Raw genomic sequence first — 22032 nt, forward strand, 5'->3', positions numbered from 1 at the left:
TTTTTCTGTTTTTACTTTTTTGATAAATATTTTAAGGGATCTTTCACAGACTTTTTTAGTTTCTATTCACTACAACTTCCAATTAATATTGTTCACTCTTCGTGTTGGTGTACATTTTTGCAGAAGGCGTTTTATCTCCCAGCGCTGTTCTCTAGAATTTTTAGAAGACATAGTGGAATATGCCACTGTACAAAGGTACTCTTTCAAAGCAGCATTAATCTTATTGCATGCATTCCTTTTCCCCCCCGCTACCCTTGTCCGAGAAAAGTGCCGGAGGTCCTGCATGCTGGTGCTGCCATCTGATCATACAAGCCCTAATGAAGAGTCTAGGGGGTGGAGAGGATTTTATTTACATTTTTCATTTTCACTTGCAGAACCAAACACATATCTGGATCACCAAGACACAAAGGCTTGAAGAAGACTCATTTTATTAAGAACATGAGACAATATGACACAAAAAACAGCAGGTGATCTTTAATTTTTTTATTACTTTAATATAGAAATATAATGTTCTCTACATGATTTGAACGTTTCTTCTACATTATATTCAGGTGACATACCTTTCCGTACAGGTCTATTTATCATCATAAAACCGATAGAGCAGGTTAATATATGAAGATTTTTCAAATTATTAAATGTGTGGTTTTCTGAAGGAGGCTTCATTTACAGTGGAATCTTAGAACTTTAGAAATTACCCAAGTTGACTGGAAACTCATATCATCAAGTGACATAAAATACAGGTCTGACTAATTTCCCTGCTTTTAAGAAGCAATTCCTATTACATGTAGGATCTAAATACAAGCACCTGTTTCATAGTCTGGCTTTAATCTGCTTTTTTTATTGTTGTTCAGTTGTGTCCAACTCTTCGTGATCCCACTTGGGGTTTTCTTGGCAAAAATCCTATAGTGATTTGCTATTTCCTTTTCCAGCTCATCATTTTCCGGATGGAGAAACTGAGGCAAGCAGGGTTAAATGACTTGCCCAGGGTCACTCAGCTAGTAAGTATTCCTGAGGCTGGATTTGAACTCAGGTCTTCCTGTCTACAAGCCAGATGTTTCATCCATTGGAACATCTAACTTCCTCTTAACCTTCTTTATTAAGCTTATTATACATTACTTCCATTCATGCTTTCTATGGTCCAGCCAAACTGTCCTTCTTACTGTCCCTGACACACAACCATCTATCTACCATCTCTGTGCCTAAGTGAATCAATCAGCTGATTAATCAGTAAACATTAATTGTGTTCCAGGCATTGTGCTAGACCCTAGAGACACAAAAACATCAATGAAACCATCCCTTACCTCAAGAAACTCATTCCATCAGGGAGGACAACACATATATATCTAAGTGGCACAGTGGACAGTGTTGGACTTAAAATCAGAAAGATCTGAGTTCTAATCCTGCCTTAGACACTTAATATAGCTGTTCAGATCTGGGCAAGTCATTTAACTTCTCTGCACCTCAGTTTCCTCATCTATAATTGGAAACTCACGCCTATCAGAGTGGCAAAGATAATCAAAGGACAATGATAAACATGGGAGGGTCTGCAGGAAAACAAGGACCTTGAGGCACTGTTGAGGGACCTATGAATGGGTACAGCCATTCTGGAAAACAGTTTGTAATTATACACGACAAGTTACCAAACAGCACCTTTCCCTTTGAAGCTATTCTGGTGCTGGACGTTTACTCAAAAGAGATGAAAGGAAAAGGGAGAGGTCTGATTTGTGCAAATATGTTTATAGCCCTCTTTGTGGTAGGAAAAAATATGAAACCAAGAGAATATCCAACAATTAAGAAATGGCAGAATGAGTTGTGGTATATAAATATGATGGGATATTATTGTGCTGTCAGAAATGAGGAAGTAGATGATTTCAAAAAGACTTGGAAAGACCTGCATAAAATGATGCAGAGTGAAGTGAGCAGGAATAGAACAAGTTGTGCTAAAACATCAGTATTATAAAAATGAGTCATTTGAGGGACTTTTATAAACCAATGAAGAATGTAATAAACAAATCCAGTAAAACATTATATACAACAAAACTATAAAAACAGACAACTTTGAAAAGCTGTACACTATAATCAGTGCAGGGACCATTCATGATTCCAGAAGACAGATGATGAAATATGTCATTCATTACAAAGGGGTGATGGGTTTAGTTTACAGAATAAAACATTTTTTTCGTGTGTGTACAGCCACTGGGGAAATTTGTTTGGCTTGACTATAGATATATGTTATAAGAAAAATTCTTTTTTCTTTTTTTTGGTGGAGTGTGAGAGAAAAAAATATATTTCTGTCCATTTTTTAAAATAGAGAAGTAGCAAGGGAAATGGAGGGGTGAGGCAGGTGCTACCAGGCAGCTAGGTGGCAGAGTGGATAGGGTGCCAGACTTATCTTCCTGTATTCAAATCTGACCTCAGACACTTACTGGCTGTGTCTACCTGGGCAAGTTACTTAACCCTGTTTGCCTCAGTTCTTAATCTGTAAAATAAAAGAAAAGATGAAATTAATTTTGCTTAAGTGTCCTAGATAAATTAATTCTGGCTCAGTTAATCTACTCTGAATTATTTGTGATATAATTCATATTATAAAGGTGATATGCACCAAGTTGGATTTTTTAAATATTTTTTTCAGTTATCACACATTTTTCCCTCCATCCCACTTTCTACCATATGCTTAGAGAAAAAGAAAGAGCCCTTGTATCATATATACATAATCAAATAAAACAAATTGGCCACATCCCAAAATGCATTTCTCATTCTGCATATTAATCCATCATCTATCAGGTGAGCAGTGTTCATCAGTCTTCTGGAAATAGTTGATTATTTATCAGCAGAGTTCAGAAGTCTTTCAGAATTATTCATTTTTACAATACTAATATTATAGCATATTTCTTTTCCTGGCTGTTTTCAGTCTGTATCATTTCACACAACTTTTCCCAGGTCTCTCTAAAACCAACTCTTTCTTCATTTTGTATAGCAAAATAGTATTTCATTCTTTTGGTAATTTGCTCAGTTATTGGCCAGTTGATGGGAAACTTGGTAGTTTCTAGTTCTTTGCCACCACAAAAAGAGCTGCTAGCAACATATTTGTACGTATGGTCCTTTTCCTCTTTCTTTAATTTCTTTGGGGTCTAGTTGTAATAGTGAATAAAAGAGCAGTAACTTTGGAGGGGGCATAATTCCAAGTTGCTTTGTAGAATGGTTTGGACCAGTTCATAATTCCAACAGTGCATGAGTTTTGAGTTTTCCCACAGCTCCTCCAATATCTCATTTTCTTTTTGTTGTTGTTGTTGTCTGTTTTGCCAATCTGATGGGTTTGAGGTAGAACCTCAAAGTTGATTTAATTTGTGTTTTTCTAACAACTAGTGATTTGGAGCATTTTTTTCATATCACTGTAGATACCTGGGGAACTTGAAAACTGCTTCTTCATAATCTTTAGACCATTTATCAGTTGGGGAATGATTTATTTTTATTATTTTGTTTTCTACTAAGAAGAATGAAGTGCTGGTTCACACTTGTCTAATCCTTTAGGATTATAGATTCAGAGCTAGAGTAGACCTTAAGAGTCATAAAATTCAAACCTCAATTTAATGATGAGAAAACTAAGACCCAGGAATTGGATGACCCCAATATAATAGTAAGTGACAAAGCTGGGCTGTGAACCATAATTTCAAATCCAGCGCTCCTGCTACATTGCCAGTTTGCTTCTTGTGACCAATGAAAGGTACTTAGGAGGTTAAGAGTACAAAGTATAGTGTTGGACAAAGTGAATCTCACTCATTCAAGGCCTCTGGAACAAAAAGTAAAAAACAAATGTAATATTTTTATTCAGCAAGCTTTTGTTAAACAATTACTATCTATAATATGCTATCTTCAATTTCAGTAGTGGTGAGGACAGGAAGGGGGAGTATTAAAAACTTGGGTCACAAGGAAGAAAATTTTAAGGTCTTGTGACTTGACATTAAGGCTTTACCCCATTAATTAGATCATTAGCCTATCAAATGCTTTGCTTTTTGCTTTAGGCAGTAACTAACTTTTTATGAGAAAATAACCTAAAATGAGTGGAAAAGCATTTTTAAGACTTTCTCTGAGGATACACGAAAGCAGAAACCATCTGAGAACTTCAAGGAGCTTAAATTCCAACGATGGAGACAACACAAAAGGGGAAGTGGGACACTGGAGGTACAGGTTGACAGAGTTAATTTGATCTTGGTTCCAGAACGGGGAGAGGAGAGGAAAAGCTACCTTTGAGGAGGAAGAAGACTGCTGTTGGGGTTGTGGAGGTCATGATGGCCAGAGTTAGAGAATTAATTAAGTATGGCCAGAGTTTTTCCTCAAATTAGGAATCATCAATTACTGCATCACCAGCAGAGACAATCCTCCGTCTGGAGAGCAAGACCCCAGGGCAGAAAGGTTGCTGGTGAAGCTATGGAAATGGTCAAAGTCAGGAATAACCCTATCCAGCCATCTGTTTTATATGAACATGAGACTGTTTTCTGAACCCTCTTGTTAACCTGCCAGAAATGTTGCAGTGTGTATAAATCCAAGATCAGCTCAGAGGGTTAGCCGTTGATAGTGATTATCACTATCATGAAGAGATTTGGTATGGGTGGAGAAAGGGAGACACTAGCACTGGTTGATCAAATATTGGTCTTAAGCCCTTAATAGCCAAAAGAAAATCACTACTTGGAGGATCCTGCAGCTTCAGACTCTGTGTTTGAAGTGGCCCTCAGTTTTATCAGTGACATTAAGCTTTTCTTGTTTATTGGACTTAAGTATCTCAGTGAGGGAATAAGTGAGAAAGTTCTCCATCTTCTCAGTTTCTAAAGAATGAAATATGTGTTTCCTTTTTTAGGTAAAAAGAAAATAAGCCAGTGCCTAAGCACATAGCATGTAATTGAGAGGAAGCATGGTATGGTAGAACGAACACTGGGGTTAAGAGGCCTAAATTCAAACTCTACTTCTGATGCTTATTAACCATGTTCTCTTGAGCATATGTAATCTCCCCTAGCTTTAGTAGTTACTGTAAGGACCCGAAGAGATAATATATGAAGTTTCTTATCAACATTAAAGCACCATATAACCATCAGCTGTTATTAACACATTTGTCGAGGTGATTTGAAACAAATCTGTAAATCGAATTGCTTCTGATGTTTATGAGTATGTTTAGCTTCTGGCTCTAACTCTGTGGGCATTTCCTATCTCATCATTTCCCCATCGCATTGCAGGATAGTTCTGATTTGTGCTAAAAGGTCCTTGTGTGCAGCATTTTCTGTTTTGCCTTATGGAGAAAGCGTTCGCATCAGGTAAGTAATGATTTTAATTGTATAGATCTGACAAGTTTCACAACTTGTATGTGGTTTGTATGTGTAGGTATGGTCTGTAATTTATAATTTGCTTACCTCTGCATCTGCATATTGTGGCAGCTAGATGGTATAGGACGTAGGAAAGAGCAAAGGACCTGGGGTCAGGAAAAGTCATCTTCCTGAGTTCGAATCAAGTTTTAGACACTTACTAACTGTGTGACCCTGGCCAAGTCACTTAACCCCATTTGCCTCCATTTCCTCATCTGTAAAATGAGCTGGAGAAGGATGGCTAATCCCCCCAGTATCTTTGCCAAGAAAACCCCAGATGGGGCCACGATGAGTCGGTTATAACTGAACAACAAAAACACCTCCATAATGAGCACTGTGCATTCTTCCATACCATTTAAGTTTGGTAACGAGCATCAGCACTGTAAACGGTGTGGTATATGTGATAGGATTTAAAAGCTCTCTAGGACAATACCACCCAGGGAAAGTATGTTTGTTCAAAATTAAAAAACGAAGCTCACCTTCTTAAACTCAGATCTGTTATAATCAATAGACTATTATCCCCTAAAAAGTACAGAAGAAAGCATTCAGAATTCAGTGAAATTTTGATCTGATTCAACATCCTGTGAATTAAAATTATGCATGTTCTGTTAGCATTTTGAGGTAATTTTGTGTTGCTTTTTTTTTTAACTCTTTCTTTTGGGAACCTATTTATATATAGATTGTTTTTATTGTTCCTTCACTTTATGTGGAATACAATTGTGTTCTCTTACATCCTGTCCACTTGATTGTCCTGTACATAATTTATGGAAGGAAACGGATGTTTAGCAGTAGAAGTAGTATTGTGCGCAAACATACTATAAAAATAGTTAATAATAGAAAACCATTTTTCCTTTGGTGTGGGAAAACATCAGTTACTTCAGCAGTTTCTAAAGCTTACTGCCTGTATATTGCTACAATTTGATTTTACCTACAGATTTGCCTATGAAATATGCACATTCCTTTAAACAAAGGTAAGTAATGGTGCTCACTAAATGTTTATTGGTCAATATAAATTCTATTTTGACTTAGAGAAAATAGCAGATTGGTAGCCATCATGAAAAGAAATCAGTATAAAATGTTAAGGAATTTCCTGAGATCTTCTGATATTATTTACCTTTTAAATAGTCTTAACTCAGTTTTATTCTTATGAACGTTGAGATTCTGTTCCTTTGTATGTTCAATAGCTTATTCATATAGATGTCCAGAACTGATTTTTCATGGAAAAAGAGAGAAAAAGATCTAAACATCTTTATCAGTTATTGATGATGTTTAGAAAAAATCTAGCCACTCCTTTCCCAATCCCCCTACCTTACCCCCAATAGTTCATTTACTATAGAAGTAACCTCATCATCCTAGAATATACTGTCTTTGATCTAAATACTTTTACAGTGACATGAAGGCAGAAAGCCAGAAACAGAGGCATCCATCTGGTGGGGTTTCAGTGTCTTCTGAGATGGTCTTTGTGTTGGAAGGAGTTGAGCTTGGTGCTGATGGAAAGGTAAGGGAATAATCTTCATATTTTCACAGTAACAGGCTAATTATTGCCTATAGTATTTTTGAAGTCAGAATTTTTTAAGAATACTAAAATAACTAAACATTTAAACTTTTGTTTAAAAATGTTAATTTTGGATGTGTAAATGTTAGTAGTTAATTGAAAGATGTAAATAGGAGAGAAGCTTTTGCAAACTTATGGTAAATAGGCTTATATATTACATTGCCATTTGCACTTTTGATTTTTTTTTCTAAATAAGCCGAATATTAAGCTAGCTACTTTAACATAAACAAAAATGTCATATAAGCAGATTCCCATTTATATGAAGGAAAGTATCTTCAGTCTCATATCACACACATTAATCCTTTTCAGTTTCATTATATTGCATGATACCTGCACAGGGAATATTTGAAGTCATGAGTGTTGAAATGATAGGACAATGGGCAGGATGGAATACTACAGATTATCAGAATAGTGGTAATATACATGAAGTATTCATTTGGATCCTATATAAACACATACTATTAGGATGAAGGAATGGACTTTATTCAGATGCTAGTTTTTCAGTGGTAAAGCTACCACTAACTAACCCAGACATACACATTAATTTCCATTCAAAGGAGCTCAGTAGAGTCAAACTGGACTACTAATGTGAGTAAAAGGAACTAATATAAAGTTGAAAAGAGAGCCTGTGAACATGATTCTTTCCCCTCATCCTAAGTAAGCAGTTGGGAAGGGGTTCGTTTTTTTCCTTCTGTATCATCAACATTACATTGAATATCAAGAAAAGCCTTCCTGAATCTTGGATTGGGGGGAGGGGACTGTTGTTTGTTTTTTGGTCTAACTCAGTCAAGGAAGGAAAAGTAATGCTGAACGTGAACTTGTTTTTCAGGTAGTATCTTATGCAAAGTTTTTGTATCCTACAAATGCCCTTGTCACACATAAGAGTGATAATCACGCTGCAGCACCTCAGCCTCGATCCAGTGTTCCACGCACTCTGCCTGGGTCAAGATACAAATCTGCAACAACTAAATCTGTGCCATCAGGCACAGAATTAGGTAGGAAGTTTTCTATTATAAGGTCCTCTTGTAGTTCTTTAACCAGTGTGCAAGGATTTATTTAAGATCCTCAGTGTCCAGAACTGAGATAACAAAAACAAACAATCTCTGCCCTCAGGGAGCTAACATTCTATCAGGAGAAACATGCACACACTCCGAATGGGATTTCTGACAGGGAGGAGCTAGCAGTTGGGAGGATGAGGAAAAGTCTCATGGTAGCACTTCAGTTGAGCTTTGAAAGAAGCAGAGTTCTAAAGGAGAAGTGAGCTGCCTGGTCAGAGGTACCAAGGAGGAAGACAGAGGGGCATGTTTAAGTCCATTTAACTATACATGAAAAGGCAGAATGGGAAACAGAAGAGCTTACGTTTGATCCAAAAAGGTACAAGAGTATTCTGGAGCCTCTTGAGCACGACATGGTCAGATCTGTGCTTTCAGAATATCACTTTGGCAGCTCTGTGAAGGATGGATTGGGGATGGGGAGAGTGAAAAGGTAAAGAGAATCTAATACAGTTTATTTTATACAAAGACTTAATTAGCATGGTAGCAATAATGACCTGACCAGTAGCTGAAATTAAGCCAATTTAAAACCAGTATTAATATGCTAGATACACACTCAGGAAGAATAAGTACTGGAAGAAATGGAGAAAGCAGAATGATAAAATCTTAAGAGAAACTAAAGGTAGCCAAGAATAAATTGTAAAAAATAAATGTGAGAAAAGTGTCTTAGAATTGTTTAGTACACTTGCAGGTACACATTATATTGCCTGTGTTGTTTTTAATGTTCAAGTTTAAGACTAAATTGGTTCTTTACCTCAGAGCATATCATTCTGGCTCAGACCTCGGAAAGAAAATCCAGCTTTAAAAATTAACCCCTTGTTGAGAGTACTGCTTAGCCAAGTAATTTCAGTGACATAATAATACTACCTTTGCAGCTGTATGGTATTGTTAACACTTGTTTTTGACAAAATTTATCTTCCATCAATACCAATGTGAAGAGCAAAAAGAAAAACTAGACAAGCAAAAGCAAAACTGAAAACCAGCAATAACACCTAAAAAGTGAATGTGGATACATGTATGTTCATTCACTGATTCTCACCACATTTTCATTAATTGTTATCTTAAGTGCAGCATTGATTGTAACAAATGTCTGAAAATTTTATTAGTAGAAACAATATTTCCTGCCATTTTCACTTAACAGGGAAGAAATACATAAATTCAGTTTTAATTAGAAAAACAATTTCCATCCATGTGTCCTATCTAAAAGTTGTAGTTGACTCAGAATTTACATTTATCATTTTTTCTCCTACCACTTCATGGAGGCATACCTCCCACAACTCCCAACCATTCAGTCAAATTCATGCAGACTTGACCCTCTACCCTAAGCATCTGCCTGGGAGAATCTCCACAATGACCTGTGCCCTCATTCCTCACTATGAGAGTATATAAACCCAAAGAAATACCAACAGTGAGTTGGCACACCAATGCTGGTATGCTGGCATTTTCCTAAACTGGTGCACATAAACATACCCACATACACTTATAAATGTCCATCTGCTGGGAACACACTTGACTCATTTCAAGAGATGAAGCTCTAGTTTACTATGGAAGATATAAGGAGAGCAATTTTACAGCTTCCCTCCCACCCAGGAAATTTTTTCCATTTAACATAATATGTAAATTAAATCCTTCACCCTACAGTATGTCAGTCATTCAGCACTGTGTTAATCTCTGGGCATACAAAGAAAGGCAAAAGAGAGTCCCTGATCTCACAATCTAATGAGAGAGATAACATGCAAACAGCTATGTACAAAAACACTAAATACAGGATAAATTAGAAATAATCAACAGAGGAAAAGCACTAAAATTAGGAGGGATAAGGAAAAGATTTCTACAGAAGATAGGGTTTTAGCTGGGACTTTTCAGAAGCTAGGAAATAAAGAGGAAGCACATTTTGTGCATGGAGAACAGCCAGTGAAAATGCAAGGAGTCAGGAGATGGGATATCTTATTCAAGGAACAGCAAAAGCAAGAAGGCTAGTGTTATTAGATCAAAGAGTGGGGGTGAGGGTAGGGAATTGGGAAAATGTAAGAAGACTGGAAAGGCTGCAATCACAAAGGGTTCAATTGCCAGGGCATTTTATATTTGATCTCAGAAGAGATAGAGAGCCACTGGAGTTTGAGTATATCGGTATGATTGCATGATCAGACTTTTGTTTTAGGAACGTCACTTTGTGGTATGAAGACCAACTGAATACATAGCCTGCAGTAGTTCCAGTAGTTCTCACTTGAGGTAGTGTTAGAGAAAAAGGGATGTATACGCAAGATATTGTGAAGGCAGAGACAACAGGCCTTAGCAACACAAAGAAAAAGAGAAGGTAAAGTGAGGATTCATGACACCGAGATTGAAAGCCTAAGATGTGTGGAAATATGATAGTGCCATTAACAGCAGAAGAATTTGGGGGCATAAATAACATACAGGTTAAGTTTAAGGGACATCTTGTTCAAATATGAGACTGAAAGTCAGCAGAGAAGTGAAAGCTGGATAGATTTGAGAATCATCATCATAGAAATGATCTTGGAATCCATGGGAGCAGATGAAATCACCAAGTGAAATAATGTAGAGGGAGAAAAGAAGAGGGCCCGGGACAGAGCCCTGCGGACCACCCTTTGCTAGCAGGTGTTCTTGGAAGATTTAGCAGAGAAGACAGGAGTGGTCAGATAAATGGTCAGAGAAGCAGGAGAGAATAAGATCATGAAAACCTAGAGAGAATATAGTATCAAGGAGAAGCAGGTGATTGACAGTGTGCAAGGCTGTACAGAGATCAAGAAGGATGAAGGTTGAGAAAAGCCTATGAGATTTGGCAATTAAAAAATTGTTATTAGATATGGAGAGGGCAATTTTGGTTGAATGATGAGATCAGGAACCAGAATGTAGAAAGTTAAGAAGAGACTAAGAGAAAAGGAAGTGGAAGCATTTTTTGTAGACAGACTTCTCAAGAGGTTTAGTGACAAAAGGAAGGAGAGATAGGGGACAATATAGCTAATGGGGATGGATGGAGCAGGTGAGGGGTTTTTGAAGATGGGAGAGACACTGGCATATTTGTAGGCATTAGGGAAGTAACCAGTAGACAGGGAGAGATTGAAGATAAGTGAGAGAGTAGGGGTGATAGATGAAGCAATCTGTTGGAAAAGACAGGATGGAACTGAGGATCCCTTGTGCAGGTTAGCCTTGGCAAGGAGAAGGCCTACCCCTTCGTGTGAGACAAGTGTTAGCAAAAGGCATCTAGGTGGCGTTAGATGAGAAGGGAAAAAGAGGAAATTCTCAATGAATAGCCTTATTAGACCCACTTCTGCTTTTCCTGTCCTCTGTAGAAGTAGGGACCAGTAACCTGACATCCTTTCCTGTTCCTTATAAACAGCCTTTAACTTTTTTCTCAGTTAATTGTATTAATATTATTATCATTAGTAATATATATGTACATATATTATACATACACACACACACACACACAGCAATTAAAGGTTTACAAAGCACTTCACCTGTCATTTTACTTGATCTTAAAAACCTGTGAGGTAAGTGCTGTTGTCATCCCCATTTTACACATGAGAAACTGAGGCAGACAGAAGTTGAGATTTATTTACTAAGTATCTAAAGCAGCATTTGAACTTGGGTCTTCCTCACTTCAAGTTTAATACACTCTACAATCTTGCAGGTGACTTAAAAAAAAAATTGAAATTGAAATCAGCCATTTAAAGGGGAAAAAATAACACCAAATATTTACTGGATGCCTAATAGCTGAAAGCAGTTTCTGACTTATATGCCTGATGCCATTGTTTGTGCTTCTAGGGAGTGAGACAGGTGATTCAATAGAATATAATCCTAATCTCCTTGATGATCCTCAGTGGCCCTGTGGGAAACACAAACGTGTTCTTATCTTTGCATCATATATGGTAAGAAAACATTAATGTGTACAAAAATTGAACAGTGCTGGTTTTCCTGTGTCTTAACATTTACTAAAAAAATTGATCCAGTGGCAGATTTTGTAATCAATCAAGGTGCTAGAATATTCATTCTGTTAAAAAAAAGTTACTTTATTTTAAAGCTGACTGTGAAAACAGCATACAATGCTACAGAATCAGATTAGTAAAACCTTTGAGCTTCTGTCCTTGGAAAGATGAGTGAGAAAATAAACCATGTTACAAGAGATTTGACAACAGTGGGTTTTAATGTGCCTATATATGAAGAAAACAAGTATCAGTAGCTCTAAAACTGGAAGCAGTATTAAAGCTAAGTAGTTAAATTCTTCTAGTATTAGTTCCCTCTTATGGTTGAGGCTGCCACCACCTTCTTAGTTACCTAGGTTCCAACATAAGTGTCATCCCACATATCCAGTCTTTTGCCAAGATCTGTCAATTTTACCATTATAAGGTCTCTGATATATATCCCCTTCCCTCTTTTGACACTGCTGCCACCCCGGTGCAGGCCCTCCATGACCTTATACCTAGACTATTGGCATAGCCTGCTGGTCCATCTCCCAGCCTCAAGTGTCTCTCCTCACTCCAGTTCATTCTTCACTCAGTTGTTGAATTGATCTTCCTAAATGTAGATCTGACCATGTCATACTCCTCCCCCTCACTTAATCCCCTGTTTGAACAAATATATAATCCTTTTGATATTCAAAGCCCTTCATAACCTGACTCCCTTCAACTTTTCCAGTCTTTCCTTTCTCACCTTTACTATTGTCCACACACACATACCTTACTCTACAATCCAGTGACACTGGCCTCTTTGCTATTCCAAGAACACCCCATCTCCCCACTGCTTGCATTTTCACTGGCTGTAACCATGACTGGCTTCCTTGCTTCCCAGATACAGTCCCACCTTCTGCATGTGTTTCGCAGTCCTCCTTAATAGCTTCTGCTTTCCCTGGTCTCCCAATTTATCTTTACATATCTTGTTTGTACATAACTGTTTGCATGTCTCCCCCCAGTGGACTTCTTGAAAGCAGGAACTTTTTATTGATTTTTTCCTTTGAATCCTAAGTGCTTAGAACAGTTCCTGGCACATACTAGGCACTTGATAAATGCTTATTGACTAATGGCCACACGTTTTAAGTGGCATTCATTTTGGACAAATGATTTCCTTTTTAAAACCTCAGATTAATAGCTTAGCAACTAGAAATAAGCTAAGGAAACTTGTTTCAGAGAAAACAAGATCAATTATAAATAATAAAAATTAGTGGAATTCTTAGCTGGGAACAGCCAGTCAGTAATGTTGCCTTTTTATTTACTTAACCCCTAAGGAGCACAAAACTCATGCATAATTCTATATTCTAAACCCTGCTTCAAGACCTTATTATAAAACTTCATCTTTACCTCGATAAATCTCACACTACTGCTTTATCCATAAAGAATTTTAAAGGTATTGAAAACAGTCCAGCTTTATTTGCACAAAGCTGGCTATTAACAAGTATCGGCATGAAAAGAACTCAACAGTGACATTTCATTTTTACTCTTAAGGCTAGACCTATAATCGTTATGACAGTAACAGAGGTGCCAAGATGGGGTTTGAGGGTAAACTGCCTTTAAAGCAGGATAATGCTGATATATGAAAGTGTCTTAAATGACAGGCGACTTCCTTTTCTCTTTCAGACCACCGTGATAGAATACGTGAAGCCTTCAGATCTTAAAAAGGACATGAATGAAACTTTTAAAGAGAAGTTTCCTCATATCAAGCTTACATTGAGTAAAATTAGAAGGTAAGAAAAACATGAGTAAAGCTGGGCTAGCAGTCATTTGAGTTTGTAGGAAGACAATCATCTCCCACTTGTTTCTGAAACTGCTTAGTCTGTAAAACTATTAGAATCCATGTTGCCTCATGACCAGGAACATGATTTGGTTTTTGTTTACTCACAGCCTAAAACGGGAAATGAGGAATCTTTCTGAAGAATGCAACCTCGAACCAGTCACCGTATCAATGGCTTATGTTTACTTTGAGAAGCTTGTCTTACAAGGCAAGCTAAACAAACAGAACCGCAAACTGTGTGCTGGTGCTTGTGTGCTCCTTGCAGCAAAGATCAGCAGCGACCTCAGGAAGAATGAAGTAAAGCAGCTTATTGACGTAAGTGTAATCAGAATTCTGCTGTTTGCATAGTACAGTATGAAGTGTACCAAGCCTATTGACAGTACCAGCTTTTGGTTCTTGTAGTCAGAACACGTTGAATGCTTTCTACAGATTTCCTAAATTCCACCAGTATTCACTAGTAACAGACGTTAACTAGAATTCAGAACTAAAGATCAAATGTAAACACAGAACAGCAATACTTTCCCCATAATAGCAGCTGGAAGATGGTCTCACTTAAACTAACAGAAGCAACACAGATGTAAGGGGGGTGAGCATTTGTGCATTTACTAATTGTTATTCCTTGGCTTTGGAAATGTTTAAGTCATTAACAGAAATATACTAATGTCTTCAGATTTAGACATAAACACAATTTAGGTTTTTTTGGTTTTATGTTTTTGCTTCATCTTAAAAAGAAGCAACAGCCACAGTTGAGCAAAGTGATGTTAACATAGCTAGAAAAAAATGGAGGTAAGTCTAACTTATTATTTCTTCTTCAACATAGAAGTTAGAAGAACGATTCCGATTCAACCGAAGAGATCTAATTGGATTTGAATTTACAGTGCTTGTGGCTCTAGAACTGGCTCTTTACCTTCCTGAAAACCAAGTTTTACCTCATTACAGACGTCTCACCCAGCAGTCCTAGCAAAAGCTGTGTTCTACCCAGTTGGCAGTAAGATTCACAGAATGCTTTGCTGCTGATTGACTTCTACATCCCACTAATCTTTTCTGTGCCCCTATTACATCAGTGTTTAGTTCGTTAAAATGTATGTTCTCATAGTGGCATAGTTGAGTATTTGTTGGGTGAAAACAGGTTTGTTGGCACAGAAAGGATTATTTCCTTTAGACACTAAAGCACAAGTAATTCATGATGTAGTTGTCACTGTGGCTGTTCATTCTTCCCTTCAAAGGATGTTTTGCTATTGTTCCTGTATTTATCTTGGTTTTTTTTACTTATTCATCATTACTTCCATTCCAGAATATCATACTTCAAATGGTATTTGAAATTTTTCTTGCATTTTTTTTATATGAATGAAATGCACACTTTTTTTTAATGTGCCTGAAACTGGTCTGGTACCAGAATCTTTTTGTTGCCTAAGTTATAAATTCTGAAATTATACAGCATTTTATCCTTACCTGCATTTGCCTTGCATTCAGAAAAGAATTCCATGACTGCATTAGCATACAATGGGATCTGGAGTTCTAGATCTTGAACAACTGGTTCATTGGTGATAAAATTACTAATTTATTTAAACATTAATTTATGAATAAAGAGATAGTTAAGATTTTAGAACGTTAAATGTTAGGAGATATCTCATCATGCAATCATACTTGATGAAGGTAATTGCAGTCAAGCAACTCTTAAGAGCTACAGAAGTGTATTAGCTGAAACGATGATTTGCTGTTTGTCACATCAGGATGGATTCTGCCATTGTTTTAAGTACCCAAAGCTAAGTACCTTTTTGACTACTTTTTGCATGCAGTTCTCCCAAGCGTCAGCAGTTATAGTTTTTGCTATCAAATTAAGCCAATGAAACAAGATCTGAATTTTTTAATTGTATTTTTTTACTCGAGTTCTTCCAACCATCGTGCCACTGTGATGTTCCTCTTGAAACTGGTATGTTGCATATCCAAACAAGCACTTGTGAAACTTGAGTAAAATGCTTATATAATTGTCCATCATGGGTAGGAAAATGATGTATAACTCAAGTACTAAACAAATGTTTGGATGAAATTTGCAACACTTCGGTCCTTTAGTAGTTACTTGCCAATTCTTGCATTTTGTTTCTCCTAAGCAATATTGTGATTGAGAAAATTGGTGTTCATGTTGGTTTTTGCGAAAGAACAAAAATAATTGGATTTATTGATTAAAGAATTTACTTAAAGCCAATTTGAATACCATATCTTGCTCTGGAAGAGAAAGAGGGGTAGTTACTCTTAAAGTACTGTAAACTTCAGTTTTGCCTGTTTGGGCTCCATTAAATATTGTACACATAGTATCAAATTGTGTACACAATTTTGTAAAGGCATAGATTAGACTTTAATAATTGCTGCAAATTTCAAATAATTGACGTTGTGTCTTATAGAGTATATACTACAGCAGTATCAGCTGGTCATAAACTTTATCTTTTAAGAATTTGTATGCAACATATGATCAGTATTCAGGTCAATCTTTATCAAATGTCTTTGAAAAATAAACTCGCATGATAAACACATAGCTGAGTTCCAGCTGAAAAGCATGCTGATAAGATCTGAAACAAAAGTTTCTTTGTGGGGAAAACTTAAAATACTTGTTACCAGTACCATCTGGAAATCAAATCCAGACAGGGCCAAGGATACTGGACAGTCTTTTCAGTTCAAACAATTTAGGCCTCTCAAGTGTTGATTGCTATTGGGCATGTGTCACATATTGTGGTAAATTAACCCAGGTCCTACCAAGCCTAAGTCTTTGAACGTAACTACCAGACTTACACTCCTCACCATCCCTACCCAGTTGTTTTCTCAAACATGTCATTCCAGACTACCAGTCCCTTTATTTTTTTTTAACTATCTTCCAGCTGTCTAAAGATTTCTATTTTCTACTCGGGTTATGTTACACCATATAACATTTACAGGTAATGAACTAGTTTGACAGTTGCTGGGGGAGGCAGGAATGGGGAACGATCAGCATACAACAGGTGCATTTATCATCTTGTTCATCAAAATCGTCCTTTGCCTGACAAAAAACTACGAATATAGCTAAGGTAGCTTTGGAATCATCTACAGAATAGTATATTATGGAAGCTACATAAAGTATGAACTGTGCTGTGCTCAAATACTTTTTGTGGGCCAGTGTTTCAAATTTTTAAATGAGCCAATAACAATCCTATTTCCATAAGCACCTTAAACTTATTTTCCCCACAAGATTGTCCCTTTATCAACTTTACTAAGGGGCTAGCCCAGACGTAGGTTATTACTTCAGTTTGACTGGCCTAAGTACAAAATTATGTATACCTACCGTGCATTGAGTCTTTTTAAAAATAAGTTACGCCATTGAAGTCTTGTCTCAAAAGGGTACTTATAAAATATATGTACAAGCACTGAAAGGGTCTGATTCCCAAATATTTGCTCTATGGTTTACAGCATATACTTTAGGTACTTTCTTCTAAACATTCTGTATAGCCAGTAGTCAGACTGTTGGCAAACACAGTAATTTAAGTTTAACTGTGTGTATGTATGTGTAGTTTAAAATTTTAGTGGCCAAATTGGGTTTTACATAACCTGTTTGGCTCAAAAGCCTTGTTATAATAAATGTACCCTTCTTAGTAACATAAAAGCTGCCACTGTGTGGTAGCACAGAATTACTGCAACAAAGCCAATTATTTAAACCAAAATAAAGCCCTGAAACTTTTCAAGGAAAAAATGTTGGAATGTTTGAGCTGTCTGTGTTTAAGTATTTGGGTTTGTGGCCACAAACATTTAGTGCTGCTTCCTTTCAGCACAACTGCACTAGGTTAATGTAAATTTGTGTAAAGTATTTAGTTTTAAATGTCATTGTATTTGAGTCACTTGTAATTGGTCTGTTTTCAATAGCAAGATGATGGACTTGTGAAATTGAGATGCTGTGAAATAAAACTTGCTTTTGATACTTATGTTTTCTCAGACTTTCTCTTGAGAATTCTTTCACAAAGGAAAAACCTGTTCTCTGTACTCGAGGTGGTAACTGGGATGGCTAACAGTAGAAACAGAGTTAATGCTAAAGTCCCTTTACTTTAGTGCTGAACTCAGGAAACTATTAAACATACAAATGAATCAATACACAATACTGTTTTTCTGATTTATTAAGACATTTTCCACAAGATTTCTTCAATTAGAAGTTCCTACAGGGAACAAGAAGAAAAATTATTGAAAACAATGAAACCTAGAAAAAATAATAAAGGGTATATGCAAGTGTAACAAGATCTACTTACTTTGAAACAATACCATCATTTTTTGCCAGCCGGAGAATAGAATCATCAGATTCCCCCTTAAATAAAGGTTAGTTTGAATTAGCTTTATGATACTGAATTTGCTATAGGATTTTAAAAAGTTTCAGTTGAATTTTTCAGTTATCTTTTTCCAGAAATGAGATTATGAACAAGTTAAACCTCACAACAAAGTGGGGACAGTACTGCAAAATGCTTTATATGTGAAGTGGGCAGTTAGTATCCTAGACTTCCTAGAGGAAAAGAGCACTGGATATCTGGCAACCCAATCTAAGTGTTTTGGATAGAGCTGCAGGACAAATAGCTTTGTGCTTTTTTTGTTAAAATGACAAGATTTAATCCGATCTAATTTTAACTAATTCAAACCATACCTAACTAGAAATCTCCTCTCCATCATGTAATCTGCTTAGGCAGTTCCCCAACAACTCATTCTACTTTTGGACAACTCAAATTAAGCAAACTTTTCTTTACATCATACTAAAAGGTGCTTATTTGTTCTTTATTCAGTTCCTCTTCTACACAGTAAACCAAGTAGTTTACAACAGCTACTCTGTCCTCCATCTTATGTCTTTTTCTTTAATCAAGAAGGCAAAATTAGATAACTGACCAGCTATTGGACGGTTATTCAAGTTACAATTCTCCTCTATTCTCTCATGTACTTACTAATGTTCTCAAATTTGTCACCTACTTTAAGAGAAAAAATACTCACCATTCTACGAATTGCTCCACAAATTGCATAAGTTTTAAACTGGCCATTGAATCTGCCTGTAACCTTGTCAACCTAAAAGAAAATAAGTATGGTTCACTTTTTGGGGGGGAGGGGAGTTTTAATTAAATTATTTTGTTTTCAATATTCTACAATCACTTCCATACATCTTATATTTTTTCCCTTCCCTCCCTACTCCCTGAGATGGCATACAATTTTATATAGGTTTTACACATACATTCCTATTAAATACATTTTCACCTTAATCATGCAACATAGAAGAATTAAAATGAATGGAAGAAACCATAAAACAAAACATAACACAAAAGTAAATGGTCTCCTTCATTCTGCAATCAAATTCCATAGTTCTTTCTCTGGATGTGGAAGGCATTTTGCCTCAAAAGTCCATTGGAAATTTTTTTAAATCCTTGCACTGCAGTGAAGGACTGAGTCTACCAGGAAAATTCCTCACACACTGTGGTTGTTACTGTGTACAAAGTTCTCCTGGTTCTGCTCTTTTCGCTCAGCATCAGTTCACATATGTCCTTCCAGACCTCTCTGAAGTCTTCCTGTTTATCATTTCTTATAGCACAATAGTATTCCATTACATTCATATACCAAAACTTGTTCAGCTGTTCCCCAACTGATGGGCATCCCGTTGATTTCCAGTTCTTGGCCACCACAAAGAGAGCTGCTATAAATATTTTTGTACATGTGGGACCCTTTCCCATTTTTATGATCTCTTTGGGATACAATACCAGAAGCGCTATTCCTGGGTCAAAGGGTATGCATATTTTTGTAGCCCTTTGGGCATAGCTCCAAATTGCTCTCCAGAATTGTTAGATCAGCTCACAGTTCCACCAACAATGAATTAGTGTTCCAACTCTCCCACACCTCCAACATTTATCATCTTCCCATCCAATCTGATCCGTGTGACGTGGTATCTGAGTTGTTTTGATTGGCATCTCTCTAATGAAGTGATTTAGAGCATTTTTTTCCTGACTATAGACAGCTTTAATTTATTCCTCTGAAAACTATCTGTTCATATCCCTTCATCATTTATCAATCAGGAAATGACGTGTATTCTTGTACATTTGACTCAGTTCTCTATATATTTTAGAAATGAGGCCTTTATCAGACACCAGTTGCAGAAATTCCCAGTTTTCTCCTTCCCTCCTAATCTTAGCTGCATTGGGTGTTTCAATTAAAAAAAATTATTTCTATTTTTATAAGCTATCTATGGAAAAAACACCTCATTCAATATTTGGAAAAAGTCCACCCAACTATCCGTACCTAGGTTTGCTGCAGCACACGGGGTTTCTAATAATTAGTATATTATTGCTTGACAAGGAATGGTAATGATTCAGCATTATACTATGCAAAGAAAACTCTTACACTGCACTTCAGATGAAATGTCTTTCCAGAGCTTTATTCACCTTCTTATGGAGGCTGAATCTCCATAGATCATCATTCAAGCTTTTACTCACTGAAGGCCCATCCCCAATTTCTGGGCTTTTCATGCTACAGCAGGTCTCCATCCCGGTGTACCTTACTACACTAAAGGTACTCATTTCTAACATGAAGTAGGAACTTCCCAATGGCCTGGCTTCTAACCCATCTATCTGTATCTAGTTTCCGACGTGTCAAGGGATTAAAGATTCAAACTCCAAGAAGCTGAGAGGCCGGTGGACCTGTCCGGTTCTGGATGCCGCGTTGACTGTGACTTTAAACAAGAAGCCTGCTCTGGGCGGCTCGAGTTCCCTGACCCGTAGAATGGGGATGACAGCACGCACTTCGGAGCTGTTCGCCCGGAGGCCCAAACAACACGCCGTGCGCTTGGCAAACCGTGCAGCGCTGCACCGAAGGCTAACTAACCCCGGCCGCCCCGGGCCCAGCCCCCGTTCCCTCCTGCCCAGGCCGAGGCCGGACGCTCCCAGGCGGGCCTCGTCGGCCCGGGCGGCGCTCACCTCGGCCACGTTCATCTGGATGGACGCGTGGTCCTTGGCCCCGATGATCCTGTTGCTCGCAGAGCTGCGGGGAGAAGGGTCCGAGTCAGGGACGCTCGGGAGGTGGGGGGTGGGGAAGGTTGGGGTGCGCGTGGGCCGGGGGGGGGGTCCTCCCTCAGGGCGGGGGTCGGAGCCGGGGCCCGGGCACGGGGGGCGCAGCAGCAGCCGCCCTTGCTCACCATTTCCGCGGCACGTACAGATCCACGAACTCGCCGGCGTCGTTCTGCATGTCGGAAGGTGAAGGCCCTGCGGAAGGCAGCCAGTGAGCAGAGGGAGCAGGCTCAGGGTCGGCGCCTCCCGCCCTCCTCCTCCTCCTCCTCCTACTCCCTTCTCAGACCGACCACGAGGACCGATTCCGAGCCGCCCGGACACCGCCGGGCCCAGGAGCCGGCGGCTGAACCGCACCCCTGGACACTGAGCCTGGACCCTGGAGCTCAGAAATGATCGCGGGGCGTCGGGGGAGCGTAGAGGGTTACCGGGGGAGCAAAGAAAATTCTTACCGGGTGCAAACTCGAAAGCGGCGGAAGAGAAAAAGGAGGCGGCACTTCCCCAAGCACGGCTAAGAGATGTCGGAGGCGGGATCTCAGGAAATACTTCCGGGGCACAATGCGGCGGCGGAGTATTGAGTCTGCGCACTGTGTCCGAATCGCTTCCCTCTTTCCCCTCCCACCTTCTCTTCCTCCAGGGGGGCTGCAAAGGGTTCTTTTCTTCTGTCTTTTACCAAACAGGAATAAAACAAATCATCCTGAACGTCTCTTGGGTCTCCTGCTGAATTACTTCCCATGCCCTGTAAGTGGCGTATATTCCACTTTGTCCCACGTGCGACCGAGTGGTACTTACCCAGAGGACGTTCTCACCCCCAGTATTCATTAATGGTACATTCCTGGACCCGCGCTCCCCGCATCTTCTGTGAGTGGTATCTTCCCCCCCCCACCCCTCCCCCACACACACCTTCAGCCTCCTATCCTGCAGTGAAACTTACATCCCCCAGCTGTCTGCAGATCCCTGAGTGGCGCATCCCAATGGACTTCATCCCCCTCCTCTGCACCCCACCTCCCCCGTAGTGAAGGATGTTCACACAGCCCACAAAAGTGTTCTCAGAGGGACTACATCTGGCCCCAGCGGCCACCACCCGGTGGACTCTGGATGGCGAATCCTCATAGGTTTGTTCATTCACCAGCTGGTTGGAGTGGCACAAGAAGCGTGGTGCCTTGGGGAAGAGCGCTGATGTTAGGAGAGGACCCGAGTGTGAATCCTGGCTACTACTGACCTCTGACTAGGCTCTTCACCTCTCCGTGTCTCCAAAAATCATAAATTTAAAGCTGGAAAGA

General features: G+C 38.6%; 2 protein-coding genes across 8 annotated transcripts in view; one reads left to right on the forward strand and one right to left on the reverse strand.

Moving 5' to 3' along the window:
* Nucleotides 1-22032, forward strand: part of CABLES2 (Cdk5 and Abl enzyme substrate 2) — a 48618-nt gene that overhangs the window by 20689 nt on the left and 5897 nt on the right. For 4 of the 6 annotated variants that reach the window (XR_011972311.1, XR_011972312.1, XM_072633353.1 and 1 more), the window contains exons 2-9: nt 124-195; nt 375-467; nt 5229-5306; nt 6744-6852; nt 7739-7904; nt 11751-11854; nt 13556-13662; nt 13820-14024. Coding sequence is in view for 4 of the 6 variants with exons in the window: in XM_072633353.1 (XP_072489454.1) it covers nt 124-195; nt 375-467; nt 5229-5306; nt 6744-6852; nt 7739-7904; nt 11751-11854; nt 13556-13662; nt 13820-14024 (934 nt within the window). In the remaining 2 variants the exon portion in view is untranslated. Of the gene's footprint in view, nt 1-123; nt 196-374; nt 468-5228; nt 5307-6743; nt 6853-7738; nt 7905-11750; nt 11855-13555; nt 13663-13819; nt 14025-14529; nt 17657-22032 lie in introns of those variants that run through there. The other 2 variants (XM_072633351.1, XM_072633354.1) reach the window with 2 other exon arrangements.
* Nucleotides 17828-21522, reverse strand: RPS21 (ribosomal protein S21). Of its 2 annotated transcripts, none has more exons than XM_072633356.1 (6): nt 21202-21522; nt 20881-20947; nt 20663-20726; nt 18699-18770; nt 17975-18030; nt 17828-17884 (listed from the first exon to the last, which is right to left on the reverse strand). In XM_072633356.1, the coding sequence occupies exons 2-6, from the start codon at nt 20928-20930 to the stop codon at nt 17875-17877; spliced, it is 252 nt and encodes an 83-aa protein (XP_072489457.1). In that variant the 5' UTR covers nt 20931-20947; nt 21202-21522; the 3' UTR covers nt 17828-17874. The 2 variants fall into 2 exon arrangements, with proteins under 2 accessions (XP_072489457.1, XP_072489456.1); XM_072633355.1 differs by having other exon boundaries at nt 21043-21209.

The sequence above is a fragment of the Notamacropus eugenii genome, chromosome 1 (assembly GCF_028372415.1).
Source record: "Notamacropus eugenii isolate mMacEug1 chromosome 1, mMacEug1.pri_v2, whole genome shotgun sequence".
NCBI classification, from domain to species: domain Eukaryota; kingdom Metazoa; phylum Chordata; class Mammalia; order Diprotodontia; family Macropodidae; genus Notamacropus; species Notamacropus eugenii.